This window comes from Gossypium hirsutum, chromosome A09, assembly GCF_007990345.1.
Source record: "Gossypium hirsutum isolate 1008001.06 chromosome A09, Gossypium_hirsutum_v2.1, whole genome shotgun sequence".
NCBI lineage: Eukaryota > Viridiplantae > Streptophyta > Magnoliopsida > Malvales > Malvaceae > Gossypium > Gossypium hirsutum.
In genome coordinates this window covers 29,730,178-29,749,909 of record NC_053432.1, presented here as the reverse complement: position 1 = coordinate 29,749,909, position 19,732 = coordinate 29,730,178, and the positions used below count along the sequence as shown (strand labels likewise).

The window sequence follows — 19,732 nt, the reverse complement described above, 5'->3', positions numbered from 1 at the left end:
ACACGATTAAGTTACACGAACTTACCTCGATAAACATTCGTATACAAGGGTCTACTAATCTAATACTGCTTGTTTTCCTTTATCCAACTCCGTACTAGGTTTATCTGGATCTATATAAATAAATTTAACATCAATTTAATCTATTTCATACTCAATTTAATTCAATTCATATATTAGGCAAAAGTACTGTTTTTCCACTATACTTTCCATTAATGACGATTTTGTCCCTAGGCTCGAAAAATGAAATTTGTGCAATTTAATACTTATTCCAAGCCTAATCGATTTTTACATATAACATTTACAGCACATATATTTTATAAAAATCAGAAATTTTCCATGGATGAATCATCAAAAATATCTACTAATTTTTCTTAATGGTCTAATTACCATATAAGGACCTCAATTTTTGAATTCCATAGCTATTTGATACGTATAGCTACTAGAACTCAACTTTTTCATTTTATGCAATTTGGTCCTTTCCTTAATTAAACATGAAATTGGTAAAATTTTCTTATCTAAATTTTCATACGTATTTCCTATCATAATACAGACCATGCAATAATATTAAAATAAATTTTGTTTCTGACTCGGATTTGTGGTCTCAAAACTACTATTTTGATTTCATTGAAAACGGGCTGTTACAGCTCCAGCCTGTGAAATGTAGCAAGATAAGTGTCTTTAAGATAGAATTGTGGCATGAATAACTTGGTCACGTATATTACAAAGGACTTTAAAGGTTGATATAGTTTGAGGCTGGTAGTGGGTATTCTTAAATTGGATGGTGATGTCCGTAAAGTCTGTAATGATGCTTGAAAGGTAATCGACATAAGGAGAAACATCAGAGAGTCTCTCAAGTCTAAACATTCAAGCCACTAGAGTTGCTTCATATGAATTTCATTGGCCTTATGTAGATAGAGTAATTAGTGGCAAGAGATATGTGTTAGTATGTGTGGAAGACTATTCGAGATCCACTTGGGGTGAGATTTCTTAGAGACAATTATGATACTTTTAGAGCCTTTAGGAAGCTATACATGACCTTGATAAATGGAAAGGGTTGTCATTGGAATGATCAAAAAAATAATAAGTGATCATGGAACGAATTGAAGACTCTGTTGTTTATTGTGAGGATGAAGTGATCAAACATGAGTTTTCTCCTTTAAAGACTCCTTAGTAGAATGGAATCATAGAAAGAAAGAACATGTCGGCATAAGAAATGGCTAGAGTAATGCTAAATAGTAAAGGTGTTCCTCACAAGTTCTGGGTGGAGGCTGTTAGCAAAACTAGCTATTTGATCAATAGGATGCACGATAGGCCAAAGACTCAAGTCACCTCTTACAAGTTGTGGAAGGGAGAAAACCAAGTGTGAAATGCTTCCATGTATTTGGAAGTACCTATTTTATCTTGAAGGATTGAGAGCGTCAAGGGAAGTTTGATTCCAAGTATGATGAATGTGTGTTTATAGGGTATGCCACAGATAGAAGCATGATTGGTAGTCTCTTGTACCTTATTGGTAGTTGGCCAGATTTATCATTTAGCATGGGAGTATGTGTTAGTACCAAGCAAGTCCAAGAGAGTCCCATGTGAAAGTTTTGAAGAGGATAATTTGATATGTCTATGGAACTACTGATTTGGGAATTTAGTTCTCAAAAGATAGCACTATGAGTCTGGTTGGTTACAATGATGCTAATTGGGGAAGGCACGTTGATGATAGGAAGAGCACATCATGTGGTTGTTTCTATCTTAGTTCGAACTTGGTGTCATAGTACAATAAGAAACAAAATCCAATCTCACTGTCTACTATAGAAGCTGAGTACATTGCTGCAAGGAAATGTTGTGCTCAATTGCTATAGATGAAGCAAATGATAAAGGAATTTGGTGTTGTGTTAGATATGGTTGCTGCCTTGTGTGATAACACAAGTGCCATTAATATTTCCAAGGATCCAATACATTATTCGAGGACTAAACATATTGAAAGCGGGCATCACTTCGTAAGGGAATTGTTTGAAAATGGTGTTGTTGAGCTTAAGTTTGTGTCCAAACAAGATCAACTAGTTGACATTTAATTATCATTATAATTTAATAGAAGTTATGATAATTTCACACTTAAAAATAATTATAATTTAATGTACATTTATTTTGTAAAAAAAATTAGTTAAAATAATTATAATTGAAATAAAAATTGACCTAATTTTTTTTTACAATTACAATCACTGAAAAAAATTTAAATATATATTTTTAGTTTTTACTTGATAATATTTTTTGCTACATATTTCTTTTTATTTTATTTGAATTATTAAATAAGTTAATATATTTTAATTATATTTAACAATTTAAATTAAAAAATTAAAAATAATTACAATATTAAGAATAATTTATTTAAAAAATAATTAAAAATTAAACATGTAAAATCACATGCAATATATGTGCCTTTAGAAAATAGTTTTTTTTTTAAATTACAAGTTAAAAAAAATCTAGACCATTCCACTTAGTACAGCAACCATTGTGAGTTAAGATTTTTTTAATACAATATTAAGGATAAAGAATAAATGTAATATAATTTAAACTCGTGTTAAACATCTATCTAATAAAACCTTTAACTACTTCTCCATTTAGGTCCATCCTTGTGAGTTAAGGTTGAAACCGTTGTTTATTATTATTATTATTATTAAGATTGAGAACGATTTGAAAATTGTAATTGAGGGTGCAATAAATATAAAATCCTAACACCAAAGAAAGAAAGGAAAGAAAAAAAAGGGAGTTGTTTGACAGCAGCCGTTATTTATTAGCTTACGTTGGGTAGCTTTATTGGGCAGAAAGATGGGGAGAGGAAAAGTGGTGCTGGAGAGAATAGAGAACAAAATCAATCGCCAAGTAACCTTCTCCAAGAGAAGGAACGGTTTACTTAAGAAGGCCTACGAGTTGTCGGTGCTTTGCGATGCTGAGGTTGCTCTCATCATCTTTTCCAGTCGAGGCAAGCTCTCTGAATTTGCCAGTAATATGTAAGATTCCATCTTTCTCTCTCTCTTGAATTGATTTTTTATTGCATAATAATTGTGATCATCAAACCCCCAAAACTCGAGTGCAACTACTGTTGTTGCAGTAAGATCAGTACATCATCATCATCCATTCCTACAGCTTCCAATTACCAAAACTGAAAACTGCCTAGGTTTTGATTTCAATACCAAAACCTAAACAAGAAGAGAGAGAAAGAGGACATCAAGGACGGAGTGGGGTTGGGAGGGGGGACAGGGTGTTGTTGGCTTCCAATGATCGAGGAAATTTTCTGTGAGAACCAATAGTTTCTCGACATGCATTTCTTTGCACTTTTTCACTTTTGTCTTCTTTCTTTCCTTTCATCTATGTCGTCCAAATTGTCGAACAAAGCCTAAATATATGAAATTCCTCCATTTTTCCCTTGTCCATACTTGAACGTTAGGCTTCTGGTTCTTCTTCCCTCTTTTCTTTGTTTGGATCTTCTATCACTTTTGTTTCTCTAAGCTAAAGTTCCATTGTCTCCTTTGAGTTCACAGTTAGCTTTTTCTGTGTTCCCATGGTTTTTTTTTTCATTCATAAAGATAGAGGATTTCTCTCCTGATTTCCTGCTAATAATTAAAGTAATCATAAGTGTCAGTGCATTGACCCTTCAACCTCTTATTTCTGTTCATCGATGTGCTTGCATCAGAAAAAAAATTTTATATTAAATTTTTGCTTCGATACTTGTCTGAAAATTATTTATTTGGATTTTTAAGTAATTTTCGTGTTCGTAAAAATTAAAAAGGAAAAATACATAGATATAAGAAAATATTGTGTTAAAATAATCAAATAATATTTCTAATAAAATGATTAAATTTGTTAAATAACGTTTAAAATTTAAGACCTTTTCCATTAAGAAACATTTCATTTAACTAGCTTCAAAGTTGAGGTATAGGTACACAGAAAAAAGAAACTAAAAAAAAAATCTAAATTTTCTATTTTAATAAAAATTTATAAAAATATAAGTTTAACTTATTAAATTTATTATGATTGAATGTGTTTTTTCTTTTGATTTAAAAATTAAACTGTATAAAAATATTAAATTCATTAAATAGCGTTTGTTTGCTAACCCTTTTTTCTATTTAAAGTATTTCATTTACAAGCTAGTTTAAAATTTGAGCTATAGGCACATTGAAGAAAATTTTAAAATTATTAAAAATTTTCGTTTGCCATCTTTTATCAAACATACTTTCAACAAATTATGTCCTGATATTATACATTTACTTTCTATGTAAATTAATTATTTTCAATTCATTTAGAAAATTTAACTTTTAACATTATAATTTTTTTCCAAGTAATTTTAAAATATTAAATTCGTCAAATCTTTCTAATTCAAAAATATTTAATTTTTTTGAGTGTTTTATATCTTTCAATTACTATATTTTTGTAGATATATTAGTTTATGCATAAGATATAGATGTTAAATATGTATACTTGAAAAAAAAAGTGTCCAAAACTAATTTCTGAAAATCAAGCATATATGAAATCTTAGCAAATAAACAAATTTTATGGTAAACCCTAATTTTATTTTTAGATCCCAATGGTATAAAAGAAAGGCAATTAAAGGAGCGTATGGTTCATCAAATTTTAGACTATGTTTCGTAATAGAATTTTAGATCCCACTGTAATAGAATTATCTTGCTTGGTTCATTTGGCTAGAATTTAAGATTCAAGTGTTTGGTTGACGGAACGAATGATTACTTAGAAGTATATTTTACTCTATTATCCTTAATGTAAAATTTAATTTTTTAAACTAGTTCCCTTAATATTTTGTAATCTTAATTTCCATAAAGTTATGATAAATTATTATGATTCCTACTTCTTATTACAATTTATATATTAGTAAGTAAATATATTGTGTTGAAATAAATTTATAAGTGATAATTATAATAATTAAAAAAAAGTGATTGCAACACTAATAATAATTATAGTTATAATCATAATTAATATATTAATAAATAAATTATTAAAAATATAATTATTATAGTTGTAATATATGATATCTACCTGTTTACTATTAAAAATATATATTTTTTAATTGGTTTAAATTTTATTTAAGAAAGAAAACCTAAATTTATTAGAATAAAAAAAAAGGTAAGTTGGTCTAAAATTTAATATTATACTCGTAATCTAAAATTATTTGAGGATTGGGTCATAATGAGATTACTCTCTATATTACTAAATGGTCGTAATGTAAAACTACAAAATGAATGAAATATTAAAATCTAAACACCATAATCCCGTTTTGAAATATTATATTACACAAACCAAAGGCAACCGAATCCTTTATCAATGTTTACTTGTTTTAGATGCTACAATTTACTCTAATTAGTGAACTTTTCCTATACATCGTAATTAAACCATTTATACATGCAATATTTCTCTTTTATTCCTATATTATAACATATCTACTAATTAAATCCCAATTATTAACCCCTTTTTTTTTCTCTCTTCCTGGTTCTTTCTTTAGAAGTGTGCCAACAGCCCTGGAAAAATACTGGCAGCATCGATACAGCTCCCCAGTCGATATTCCTGTGGACGAAACGCAGGTTAATTTCTTTTACATTTTCATCTTTTCTTTTTCATTTCCGTATGTTGTTGTCTTTTATATCCGTTTTATAGTTTATATTTGGGGTTCATAACTATTCTTTTTAATAATATTGTCTTCAGAATTCAAAAATACATTCTCTTTTTAAGAATGTAACGTGTCTTATCGTTACATCTAAAATCCTCTTCTTAAGAATTTAACTAGTATTATCGTTAAACCTAAAATTTTAAAAGGAAAAAATTATATATGTTAAACTTTATCCACGTGGTTGGACATAATTTGGACCCAAATTTGTTTTGAAAAAAAATTGAAGAGACCTACCCTGAGTGATCTATGTACGATGTACGTCATTTTTCTTAATATATATATATTTCTTGTTCAACATTACAGACTTTGTATCAAGAGGTATTGAGGTTAAAGGCAAAATATGAATCTCTCCAGCATTCGCAAAGGTAATTTGGACGAATTAATGCATTGGTTTTCACATTACTTACATATCTATATTAATAATTATATCTAAATGCTCACTGATTATCGGTTGATTTATATTGTATATACTTAAAGGCATCTCCTTGGAGAAGAGCTTGAGTCACTTACTGTGAAAGAGCTCTATAAGATCGAGAAACAGCTTGACAGGGCTCTCTCACAAGCTAGACAGAAGAAGGTAACTTGATGACTATTTTTCATTTGTAACATTTCTCAAATTGAGCATGAAATAGTAAAATAATTTGTGGGTTAATATACATGAAGGTGCCTGAATTTAATAACTTATACTTGGTATCTAGATTTTTCTTTTTTCTTTTTACTAACTAATATCTAAACTTGGAAACCCTAAATTAACTTTATACTTTTTTTAGGTGGCCGACTAGCATTATTAAAATATGTTGATATGACACTAATAACTAATAATATGATGGCAACCTTACATTTTAGCACGTGGCATGAATGAAATATAAAATATTTAAAATTTGTAAAAAAAATATATTTTTTTTTGTCACGTGTTAAGATGTGAGGCTACTACATCTTAACATGTTATTAGTTGTCAGTGCAAATATATTTTAATAATATTAGTTAGATGCCTAAAAAAAATACCAAATTGACTTATGGTTTCTAAATTTATGTATAAGTTAGATTCAAAAAACGATAAAATAGATATAAAATAGATATAAATTACCAAGTTAAATTACTTCTATATATATAAATCCTTGGAGTTAGGAAAAACCTCACAAAACTGTAGTTATGAAGCTCTCTTACATTCCTATTTGCAGTTACCATAATACTGAAATCTGAATTTCTTGAATATAAATGCAGACGCAATTGTTGTTGGAACGAATGGAAGAGTTGAGCAAAAAGGTAAAAGCAGCCCCATTAGCCCAACATGTTGAAACCTACTCATCTTGGGTTTAACATTCATGTTTTCGTATGAACCTTTAGGAACGTGAGCTGGAAGTTGAAAACAAGCAGCTTAAGTCTCAGGTTTTTTTTTTTTTTCTTACACTCGCTCGGATCCAATTCAACCAGTGTGTGGAATAATAACTATTTTGGTCCTTCATGGTGTTTTCAGCTAGAGTTAGAGCATTGTTTTCCATCAGCTCAAGGGTTAAGAGATGCTAGCATAGAAATGGGTAATGAATATAATATGATTCCATCACAAGCTAATCATGCTCAGCAACAATCCTCAACTCATATGGGGTAAGCTTTCCCTCTTCTTCAAGTACCATTCATCTACATTCAATCCCCATTCCCACTTTGGGACTTTACCAGGATAATACCCTATAATTAAACAAACCGCTCATACATGGACCACCAACTAATCGATCATGTATGGAGTATCCAAAACAACCGGGTTGAAATAAGTTGACCCATTTTGTTTAATTTAGGGATAATATTCTTTATTCACTGGTAGGTAAGGATGGCAAAATCCTAACCTAATGATGAATTTCGAATCAATCTGTTCTAAATGAAGCAGATTTTTTCTTTTGAAAAATTGATGCATGCAGGGCAAGGTAGATTTTTTGTTTTAGGTAGTGTGTATGGAGCGGTTATGATAATTGCTTATCCTACTCTAATCCGTTCCACCAAATGAAATTATCATTTTATCCTTATATATATAAACTATTAAAAGGGTAAAAATGTAATAACGGAATATAGAAAAAAAATCATATATTTTATGCTTAATTTTTGTTTGGAAGAGTTGTGTTTAAATATTTACTTGAGTTTAAAAATATTGAAAATATTAAAGAAAAGTAGAAAAAATTAAATTGAAGTAGAATGGGGTGGGGGTAAGGATGGATGTATCCAACATCCATAGAGATGATAGTAAATTTCAAGATTATACATCCATAATAAAACGGGGTGAGTGGTAAAGCAGAGCGTACAATGATGGATTTAATAAAATTCATCCTCGCCTGCTTCATTGCTATCCCTACCAGCATAATCCCATTCCCCACTTTTAATTATAAAAACAAAAAAAAAACAAATGAATCCAGTTTTTAAAAGGATCCATTTGTCTCATGTTAAACCAACATGTTCATTTCAAAAAGTCAAGGGATCCATTCCTTTGACAAAATATATATAGAATTTTTTAAGTATAATAATAAATTTAACTCTTAATGTTTATATAATTTGTTATTTGGCTTTTACTCTTTTTTTTCTTTAGTTTAATTCAACCTTCAATCTTTTAAAGTGGGTTGAATTTGACAACCAATCTTTTAAAAGGTGTAAACTATATAGTTGGTCACCCAACTTTCATAATTTTTCATTGTTGGCACCAAAATTTTAAAAAAAAATACGAATTGAGCAATGCCATTAACAACAGTTTCAATTTTAATCACTTAACTTTAATAAGTTTTCATTTTCGTCACTCCTGTTAATTCAATGTGGTTGTATACTCATTTTAGTCACCTAACTTTATTAAGTTTTCATTTTGATTATTCATTTATTTTTAAAAGTTAATTTTATTTTTTCAAAAGAAAACTTAAGTTTTTATAGGAAATTAAGTTATTCAACTGTGGAGTTGAAATCCAAGTTTTCCCCTACAACTCAATTCACTATAAAAACTCAAATTTTCCGAGAAGAAACTCATGTTTTATTTTTCCTTTTTACTGAAAAAGCCTAAAAATAATTCTAATAAATTTCAAAAATAAAAGAAATTAAAAAGATAAAATGGCTCTTCCCTATAAAAACTTAAATAACTTTCTTTTGTAAAATGTCAAGTTTTAGGAAAAATTAAAATTAGTTCTAGAAAAAAGGAAAAAAAATTAAAAAGATAAGTTGTTTTTCCCCTATAATAACCCAAATAATTTCATGCAAAATCCTATGTTTTTTCCTTTACTATTAAAAAGGAAAAAAGTAAAAAGAAATTAAAAGATAAAATGGTTTTTCCTATAAAAATTTAAGTTTTTTTTTTTATAAAAACCCAAACAATTTCTTAAAAATACCTTTTACTGAAAAAAACTAAAATTAATTCTGAAAAGATAAAATAAGTAATCAAAATAAGAACTTATTAAAGTTAAGTGATTAAAATGAGTTTACAATAACATTCAATTAACAGTGGGTGAATTTTGAAGTTAGGTGACTAAAATGAAAACAGTTGTTAGCAACAGACTCAATTTGCAATTTTTTTGTCACCCAAAGTGAAAATTTATAAAAATTGAGTGACCAATTGTGTAGCTTGCCCTTTAAAAAGAGTTGAATTGCTCTTTTTTTAACAAAAATGTTGACTAAAATATTAAATTTTTATACATGACAACTCAAATTGTAATCTAGGAATAGTTCATGTTTTTTACTTATTTATATAAGAACTTTTTAATTATTATAATTTTTAAATTATTTGTTAATGTGACATATATAAAAAATAGTGACATATCAACATGAAACACACGGGCTGCACGTAGCTATGCTAACATTTCAATTTAAAAAATGATTTAACTTATTTTGAAATTTTAATGAGTAAATTTAACTAAAAATATAAATTAAATTAAAAAATATAAGTATTAATTTTTTATTTCAAAAGCTTTGGACTGATCTGGTCTGTTCGATCAATTTGGTTATGAGATTCTGATAATCAGCTGATTAAAACTAAAAACCGACAAAACTAGTAGGTTAATACAAGCAGTCAAAATTGATCAGAATAAACCGGATAGAGTCAGCTACAATCGATTATGAAAACCACAACCAAAAACAAACTCCCAAAAATACACTAAGAGAAATTTCCATGTAAGACCAAGCAATATAAAAGCAAAGAAATCGTTGTCAAATACTACTAGTAAGTATAGATTCTCATAATTTTCATGGAGAGTTTATTAATTTTATTGCCAACCCAACTAGTACATTTAATAAAAGAATAACAAACTCAATACGGAAAGCCTAGAATTATAATTTCATCTTATAATCTACCTTAAGGTATTCTTGTTTCTTTGATTCTTTATCTAGCAATTAAATAGTTAATTCAATTCACCCCTGAGCTATATTCCTAAGTAAATGAATTAGATTAAATTGATTAAGATCAAACTCCAATTATGATTACATAAGGTAATTATTGATTCTAGACCTAAATCCTAAATTTCTTTTCTAATTCATTTAGGTTTGGTTAAATTACAATTTTTAGTTTAACCAAATATGATATCCATTACAATCCTAGAAAAAATAATTTAGTTCTTGATAATGTGATGGAGCATCTTTAAATGAATACAATATTTGAATTTAAATTTGAATATGATAATTAAAAAAAAACGAAGAAGAAGAAGAAGGAGGAGGAAAAGATAGAAGAAAAACATTGCAAAAGCAATATTCAATTTAACTACTCTTTTGGTTCTCTTTGCTAAAATCCTTTAAATCTTGTTCCAAATAAGCTTAGGAGGAATCTTTTAAGTTCTTCTATTGTAATCCTAAATTTTAGATAGGCAATTGCTTGAGATGAAAAATCATAAGATTAAATAATGACTGGTAAATTAGAATCATTACATTAAAAATTCTTTAAATGGAAGGCAAGCGTAACACCCTTACTTACCTCAACCACCAGATCCAGGTGTAGCGTCACAATAAAACCGGGTTATCGTTCATACTAAGATCTCGCTAAGTTACAAACATATTGTATTACCCATTTATAAAATTTATATTAGTGACACTATTTTAAAAATAAAGTTCACCGTCTGAACTTTGGACTTTAAGGGGTTTAAATATTTACAATATATTCACCCACTTGGCGAAGTTATTAAAGGTAACCCCTATCTTATGTGCATGACACTTTCCTTTGATGCCCCTTGACTTATCACAGTTTAGCTCATTCTCTGATCGAGTTCTTCAGTTCGACAATCCTGCAACCACAAATCCAACTTTTGTAGGTTCGACTGAACTTAGTGAGTCTCTAGTTTGCACGTAATTAATCCCCATCCAACAGAGGTTTAAATAAACAAAACTAGATATGATAAACTCCTAATTGTTCTGGGTAATTTCCCTTAAACCCATCGTAGTGGACTTTATCTTATTCCTAATCCTATCCATTGCCGGATAGGTCGTTAAATAATTACCTTTTGCCCATACTATCATCCTTCGATCAGCCTTGACAGTTCCTCTGATTGTCTTGCCATCTTTACGGACTTTATCCCTTCCTTTACTTTACGTTCTTTTATCCTTTTTATTCCTATTGTGGGTTATTCCTTTCACCATATTCCTACAAGGTAGTTTTTCAACCTACCCTTCTACTGATCCTAGAATATTCCCCTTAGACGACCATTTCAATTCTGTTTAGTCGAGGGCAGATCCTCCTCTTACCTTAATCCTAAAGGACTTACTGACATTCCCAAATATCGGGATAACTTATTGTAGTCCCCAGTCACTCTGACGAACCAAAGTCTATTTAGTTTAATTAGTGGTCGAACCACTTCTTTATAGTCTGCTTTAGCTATATTATCCTAAAACGTAGCATGCCCTCCTGTTACGAGTCATTATGACCTTCAGTACTAAACCAATTGTCATGGAGTGACCATTTGGGTTCATGATTTCTCTTTCATACTGCATCCTCCCATAACTACTCTTTTGGCTAACACTTCATCAATAGTTTCCTCTTAAAGAAGAATAGTCTTAACAGAAATACCTGTCACTAGTGTCATCCCTCATAGTAGTTTTCTATCCTAAGTCTCCAGCTGACCCCTCTTATTCAAAATCCCTTTTTGCTGGGGTGCTCACCAATCTTGACTCTAACCTACCAGTTTCACTAAACATCTTTCAATGATTCTTAATGGCAAATCCTTATTGTGGTTCTCTATTTACTCTCTCTTTAGCTTACTTATACACCAAGCACTACTGGTGCGATAGTTCACAAATCTGATTCCCGTCAGGTTACCTTCCTTATACCTTTATGGCTTCCATAATTACTAATTTAATGCACTATTTCCATTTCTACATTCTTTTCCTTATTCAACTGATTTCCCAATAATTTGCTGGCTCACTATTGTTTGCCATTACTTACCTTTTCTTCCAACCCTTTTTTGTTAGTTGTGGGATTCCCCACAATTACTGTCTTGATTTTTCACCTGTATTTATTGTCCCGATGAACTCTCTATGTTGTCATTGCCGAGCCATGGTCTTATATAGTACACCCCATTGTTTAAAATCTTGACAGACTCTATTGGTTTTTATAGTCTAACTATGGTCCTACACCTCAAGATCCTCGTGTTTATTGTCCCGATGGACTATACCATGTTTAGTGTTCTAACAGACTATCTATGATGCCCTAATGTCCTTCAACTACGGCATTATACAATATAAACCCGTGTTTACCATCCCAGCAGACTATAAAAGGATGCCATAATGTCTTTCAATTATGATTTTAGTCCTATTTAGCCATTTTGGCGTGCTTTCACCTAATGCCATAGCTTCTTTCAGCAATGGTCTTACTCATTTTTATCATGATGCCATAACATCTTTCAACTATGGTTTTACTCATCTTTATCATAATGTAATATTATCTTTCAACTATGGTCTTACTTATGTTAGGCAAATAGCCTCCAATCGGACCCATTACCTAGCCATGATCTTTCTTACTTACTTTTCTCATTGTCTTCCATCCATTCCTCTATTCACTGTCCTAACCTTGATACTCGAAAACAGTAGCGTCCCCTCTGCAGGCCAGGAGCTTCGCACATCAAGGGTGCACCGAACAACACCATATGACAGTATCTAATAGAATAAATCCCTTTTTCTCATTCTTAAATTTGTCTACCCCATCATTTATCCCCTTTCTTAATTCCATATGCAATACAAATGTTTTCTGAATAAAGTATCACGGGATCATGCATACTGAAATAAAATGGCGGATAATTATAGACTAATGCAATCCTACAACCTACTCAGCAAATTCTTGTTTTGGGTACAAAAACTCACCTGATGTTTTTTTTCCCTTCTCAGCTTAGCCTTTTTTGAATACCAGAGCTTCCATTCTCTAGCTTCCTGGATTTTCTACTTTTCAGCCTCAAACATCCTGATTTCTACTCCATATAGAGCTTTCTATAAATATCTCTTCTTCAAAGTAACCTAAGGAAGAAAATGAAGAATAGAGGAAAATGAAACAGAATAGAGTTGAATTTCCCCCCAGGAAGTTATTTCCCATCTATTTATAGCTCTTCAAGCATAACCTTCCACTGTATAACAACCATTCATCCAAAATCATTTTGTTTCCCACTAAGGAAATTGCTGTTTCTAATCTAGCTGAACCAGACTTGGATCTCAACCTTATCCAATTTCAATTACTAACTTTTCATGATTTCCCAATAGAAGCTGCCAACTTAAGGTTTTTTTTTTCAATTTAACCCCTAATTGTTCCAAATTTTTAGATTTCATGGGAAACCAAGTGTGATAACAAGTGCTTGAGATACAAAACTTATGGCTTTTCAATTGTGGGCTTTATATTCTTCAAAGATCTAAACATAATTCCAAAGATTCAAATTTTGGTGTGAGTCTCACACCCTTTGTAATTTAGCCTAAAGTAATCATAAATTCCTTAAACTCATAATCTATTATTCCAACTTTAGGAACCTAAGTAGCTTTCAAAGTATCATTGGAGGAAACATCCTTAAAATAATCATAAAAAGTTCTATTTATTACACTAACTAAAAAACATTTCACATTATAATCAATATGCTTAAATATCCATGAATGCACTTCCAATTGCAAAGAATGAACGACCAGTAATTAGTAGAACATCTTCATCTTCCTCCAAGTCTAGAACTATGACATTTGATGGAAATATAAGCATATCCACTTTCGCTAACATATATTTAACAATACCTCTTTAAAAGCTTAAAGTTCTATTAGGAATTGAAAAGTAACCAAAATACGCCTAGTATACCGTAAATGTGACATGCATATTATAAGAAAAAAATGGCATCAAGTTGGTACTAACTACCAAATCACAAAGTGTCTTGCTAAAAGTTTGATAAGCGATGACATAAGTTACGATAAAGTTAATTGAATCCTTCAACTTAGTAGAAGCTTTCTATAAATAATTGTACTACACTTCTTAGTAAGGGTCATGGTCTCATTAATCACATAACCTTCTTTTTATAAACAACTAATCAAATTTATAATAATGGGGCATTACTCAAGTTCTTAGAAAAAGGAATCTTAATAAAGAGTTTCTTAAATAGCTTTAGAAATCTCTTAAACTGCTTATCGAACTATAACATCCGTCACCCGATCCAGTCATTGGACCCTAGCTATAGGATGCTGCAACCTTAGTAACATTCCAACATTTTGCCATTCATTTGTCACAAATATAGCCTACCACAATGCCATTATACATACATTAAATATCATATTAATTCATCCAAAACCAACTTCATTCTTGGTTCAATTCCATGAACCCATAAGTAAACACATTTTTATTGCAAGTTCTATATGCACATCATCAAAACATTCAAAACAACAATACATATATAAACCATTCTCCTTTACCAACAAATATATACACTTTGACATACCAAAACCTATTTACATGCCACATAACCAAGACAAGAATGATTGGAAGTCTACTAAGATAGAAGCTGAATAGTGTAAGATCAGGGGATAATATATACACTTTGACATACCAAAACCTATTTACATGCCACATAACCAAGACAAGAATGATTGGAAGTCTACTAAGACAGAAGCTGAATATTGTAAGATCAGGGGATGATCCAATAGACATGTTCCGCAAAATTCCAACTACAGAAAACAAAAAATAAAAGAGAGTAAGATTTAAGTAAGCTTATTAAGTTCATTGGTTAAAATATACGTAAACTTTCCTCGAATCAAAATATGCAATGAAAGAATTAACATAATGTTAATAACCTAACAAAATAACTCACAAGAGACAAATGAGTTTGTCATAATACCTAATCACAGAATAATTCAACATTTCACATGATATTCAATGTAATCCATTCATATATATTCAACATATCCCATTATATCATTTATAATCTATACTCAAATTCAAATAGCTTGATGAACTATAGAAAATACATACTAAGATACTCAGGTACCTACACAACACCAGAGGGCATTATAGTGCTATACAGAGGTATTGTAGTGCAAATAGCGACACATAAGTGCAAACAGAGCCACTAAAGTGCAAATCCGTACAAGCGCACAACTAACCTTATTGACATGCCAATCATATTCTAATAATTTACTAAGTTCAAACGAGCATTTATATAGAATTCAAAACATTCACTCTACCATAGCTTTTCCATGAGTCAGGACGTATTTCGTAACCATATTATATTCATTCATTATTCCATATAAGTTATAATAATCACATACGCAAAACTGTACAATTTGGTCCAAGCTCACCTTTTGTACCATTTTACAAATAGCTTAAGTTAGATTAAACATATAAACATATATAATACAAGTAAATAGAATTTAAAATTTATATACACCATATGAACTTACCTAATACAATTAACTAGGGAGTTGAATCGTAGGCACTATTCAATCTCGATTATCCTCAACTTGATTTAGTCCTTGATCTATATGATAATTAAGTTCAAATTATCAATTCCAAATAACTTATCACACTCAAATACATGCATATGACCTTTCAATTTCATTTTATACAATTTCCTTAAAATTTTACATTTTATTCAATTTAGCCTCTAAAACTAAAACAACTATAACTTTCACATTTAAGCTTCATTTTTCAATCCATTTTCATTTTCATCTTTCTATAACCCTCTAGAAAAAATAATTACTAAAATTCCATATTGAATTTGACATACTTACATTTTAGTCCCTATAATAAAAACTAACATTTAACTTTACAATTTAGTCCCCTTTTCAATTCTAAACTTATAAACTAACACATCACTACCAAAAGCTTTAATTTTCATCACTGGTAACTTCTACAAACTTTAACAACTTTACAATTTAATACTTGGGTTAGCTAGATTATGCTACAAGAATTTCAAAAACATAAAACTTATGAAAAACGGATTTCAAAATCACTTACATGCAATGGAGAAGAGCTTGGACGAATTTTCTAGATTTCAACAATGGTGAGTTCGGTTAAGAACAAAGAAAGGAAGAAGATGATGTTGATATTTTATGTTTTAACCTTTAATAATTATTTCACTAATTTTAATATAAAACAAGTAAAAAATAACCACTAACCGTCCTTAATGTTTCATTATGGTCTATTTAGCACATAACCCTTGCATATGTGATAATTAAGTTATTTAACTCATATAATTCAATAGCGATCAATTTTTACTATTTTTACGATTTAGTCCATGTACCCTAATAACCATTCAATCAACAAAATTGTTGGATCAAAATTTAATATAATTCTATAATAGAGTCATAAATATGAATAAATAATATTTACTTACTCGATCACCAAAAAATAGGGTTTCGAAACCACTATTTTGGTACCACTAAAAATCGGGTTGTTACACCAACTCCCCTTTAGAATATGGTAATACATACTCTGACAAAATTTTGAGCAAGATCATGAATTCTATTATTTCTTTCCTTAGTAGTAAGAGTTTGTGCATTTGTGTCCCATTTCTCTAGTTCTCTAGTTCTCTAGTTCCCAATTTCGAAAACAAGTGAAATTGGTTTAGGATTTTGGCTTCTATGCATTTAAAGACTAAGGATTTTGGCTTCTATGCATTTAGAGAATAAGAATACCTAAAGATAAAACAAAAAGAAAGTTTGAGTCTGGTAAAAAGTAATTGTGCCAATGTCAAGAAAAAGATAATACTTGGCTCCTCGACAATGACCTACAAAACTTAATTCCAAATTTCACATACGAAGTATATGTATCATATCATGTACTATAGTTTATGATAATTTCCATTAAAAACTATTACTAATTTTACTTCAAGTCAACAACTAGTACTTTTAATCCTATCCAAATTAATAATCAACTGAGTTTTATAGAATTAACAAAATCAAATGAAAATATTAACCCAAATAAAAAGAATAAAGCACTCATTAAAGAAGACCTAGAATTACAATTCCATTCAATATAAAACTTATTGTTCTATTCTATCCATTCTACTTTAATAAAGTTGATTGCTAATTAATATATTGTTGCTTTTTTAACTTTTCATCCAGAATTTAAAGAACTATTTTAGTTTGCATATTGAGCTATTTATTTCTATGCCAATTAAATTGATTAAGATCAAATTTTAGATTAATGTGAATAAAGGCTATTTATTCTTAGATCTAAAACCTAACTTAATTTTTTAATTCCTTTAGGTTTTAGTCCATTACAAAATTAGGAATAAAAGTAAAGAGCGAAAATCTCAATTAAGAATAGAAAAGAATGTAAATGGACATTTCAATTAAAAACATTTAATATATCACTCAAAAGAGAAATTTAGTTCTTGATAAGGTCAACGTACATATCTAAATAAATATAAAAATTGAGTATGAACATGATAAGATAAACCAAGGAGAAAGGATGAAGAAAAAACTCTGAAAAAATAATCTTCATTCAACACATCCATTGATTCTCTTCGTTAAGATCCTTTAAAGCTTATTCCAAATAGAGGACGGAAGCACCCGTCAAGATCTTCCATCGTAATTTTGGCTTTTAGATAGTTTTATGGGCCTAAACTAGGGTTAAAAGAAGTTAAATCACATGATTAGATGAAACATTGCATTTTCTGTCATTCGTGTGCAGTGTAGGCTAGAATGGCTACCATATAGGTTGAATACTGTCTCATTGGGAAGCTTTTTCAAGAGTTCTCTTCCACTTCAACTACTCTTAAGTTAACTCTTAGCTCTAAGACAAGCCTAATGAGGATTTAGCTAGAAATTCTCACCTAAATACCCAAATGAGATGTAAACAAACCAAAATTAAAAGCTAAACTACACAAGAATTTTTACTCCTAAAATAAAATGGAAACAAAAAGCAAAGACTTTAATACTAACTAAAATGAGGGAAGATTGACTCCATTTCATTGAGTTTTCAGGAACAATCTTGGAGATCTTCTCAATTCATACCAACATTATGGTCGTCAAAGATGTTATAAATCTTTAGTTTCGTTTACTTTGAGAAAATTATATTATGATGAATAACTCCACTTGAAAACAGGTACCATCAGTTTATTCCTCAAGAAAGAGTAACTGAAGATCGTATGGTGAACAGATCAGGTGCAAACAAATGTACTGCAGGATGGCTTTGATCCTTTCAAACTCACTGCCACTGCATAGCTGCAAGACATTCTTCATTATAATTCTTATCATCTTTGGTGAAAATTATAAATTAAATTAGGATGCATATGTACCTTTTCTACATATATATTTATATATATATTACGGTGTTATATATCTTTAAAAGATTAATACTATCTAGACGTAATTAATAACCCATGGAATGGAGAATCCTTGCAAACTATATATTTTAGCAGTAAATTTATTAATCGAGCAACATTTATAATCTATTTTTATCCTTTCAATATTTTGATATGTATGTTAACAAGTTTTGGTATGTTGTATGGTTGATCCTTTTTATATATAAACCTTAAGAATAAATTGTAAAATAAACAATCCAAAAAATATTCTAAACCTACATTGTGCATGCGAAAATTATTAATTTTAAACCTACTTGAAATTCATGTTTTTTTTTTGTAAACCAATATTAGTTTAGGACTAGGACGTTAGTGTTTGATCAAGTCACACCTTTGTCACAGAAAACACAATAGTCTCCATTCTTATCTCCTGAGTCTAATCCTTACTTGCAAGTGTTCTTGCAAAACATACTGTTCCTGAGACCCATCAAATGCACATGTTTCTAAATAATTAAACCTAGTGAAATTCATAATGAAAAGTCCTCTAGTAACATTCATCCAATAGTTACTAGAAGTAAACTTTGCACCTTCAAGCCAAAGACCTAATTAGCCACAACCAATCTTGATTTTTAATCAACAAACATTCATGAAGCTATTCTTTATACTCATTAGCAAACTACTATTCAAAGTGAACTTGACGCACCTCTCAATAATGATACTTGGACTCATTAGTCTTCACTCCAGACATAATAACTATAGGTTGCAAGTGGTTATTTAGGGTAAAAAAAGAAGCCTAATGGGATTCTAAATATATATAAGGCTAGATTAGTGACCAAAGGTATTAAAAAATAGTCGATTCTAATTTTTGTTATAAGGCAAGGTTTATAGTGTTGATGCATCAATCGCTAACACTTTAGTGCTTTTTTTAAACAAACATTGGAAAGATCAATTTTAGTTTTCTTAATTAAAACTTTGAAAATAAGTTAAAATTTTAATGAATTTTGTTGTACCTCTTGCACCATGAAATTGAGAATGTTTGCTTTGATGCCCTAAACTTTTGATACAATAACATTTAAGATTAATTATATATATTATATTTACTAAGTCATTATTAAAAAAAATGTTGCCAATTTTATCAAACATCTTTAAAGCAGTTTTAAAACATACAAAAACTCAAAAACATGTTATATATGTGTCTCATAATGTTCCAAATATTTGATTCTATAAAAAAGTACTTTTAAGTGTTTAAAATTGATTTAATGCAAGTTTGAACCAGGTTCTGATACATATCCAAATGTATTGGAACATAAAGAGTTAAGAAGCTACTAACTTGAAGGGTGTAGAAATATATATATTTGTAACGACC

The 19,732-nt window shown here is 29.7% G+C and overlaps 1 protein-coding gene across 2 annotated transcripts; it reads left to right on the top strand.

The window, feature by feature from the left end:
- Positions 1-2,711: 2,711 nt before the first annotated feature.
- LOC107962142 (MADS-box transcription factor 6) lies at positions 2,712-18,517 on the top strand. 2 transcript variants are annotated; one of them, XM_016898388.2, is made up of 8 exons: positions 2,712-2,999; positions 5,507-5,582; positions 5,972-6,033; positions 6,146-6,245; positions 6,893-6,934; positions 7,016-7,057; positions 7,146-7,273; positions 18,171-18,517. In XM_016898388.2, the coding sequence occupies exons 1-8, from the start codon at positions 2,818-2,820 to the stop codon at positions 18,259-18,261; spliced, it is 723 nt and encodes a 240-aa protein (XP_016753877.1). In that variant the 5' UTR covers positions 2,712-2,817; the 3' UTR covers positions 18,262-18,517. The 2 variants fall into 2 exon arrangements, with proteins under 2 accessions (XP_016753877.1, XP_016753876.1); XM_016898387.2 differs by having other exon boundaries at positions 2,721-2,999; positions 5,504-5,582.
- Positions 18,518-19,732: the final 1,215 nt, after the last annotated feature.

What these genes read in the sequence shown, in the direction of transcription:
- LOC107962142 (XM_016898387.2), top strand. Translation starts at nt 2,818, where the DNA reads ATGGGGAGAGGAAAAGTGGTGCTGGAGAGAATAGAGAACAAAATCAAT. An exon ending in TTCCTGTGGACGAAACGCAG is followed by an intron (nt 5,583 to 5,971) that starts GTTAATTTCTTT and finishes TCAACATTACAG; the next exon opens with ACTTTGTATCAAGAGGTATT. An exon ending in CAATCCTCAACTCATATGGG is followed by an intron (nt 7,274 to 18,170) that starts GTAAGCTTTCCC and finishes ACTTGAAAACAG; the next exon opens with GTACCATCAGTTTATTCCTC.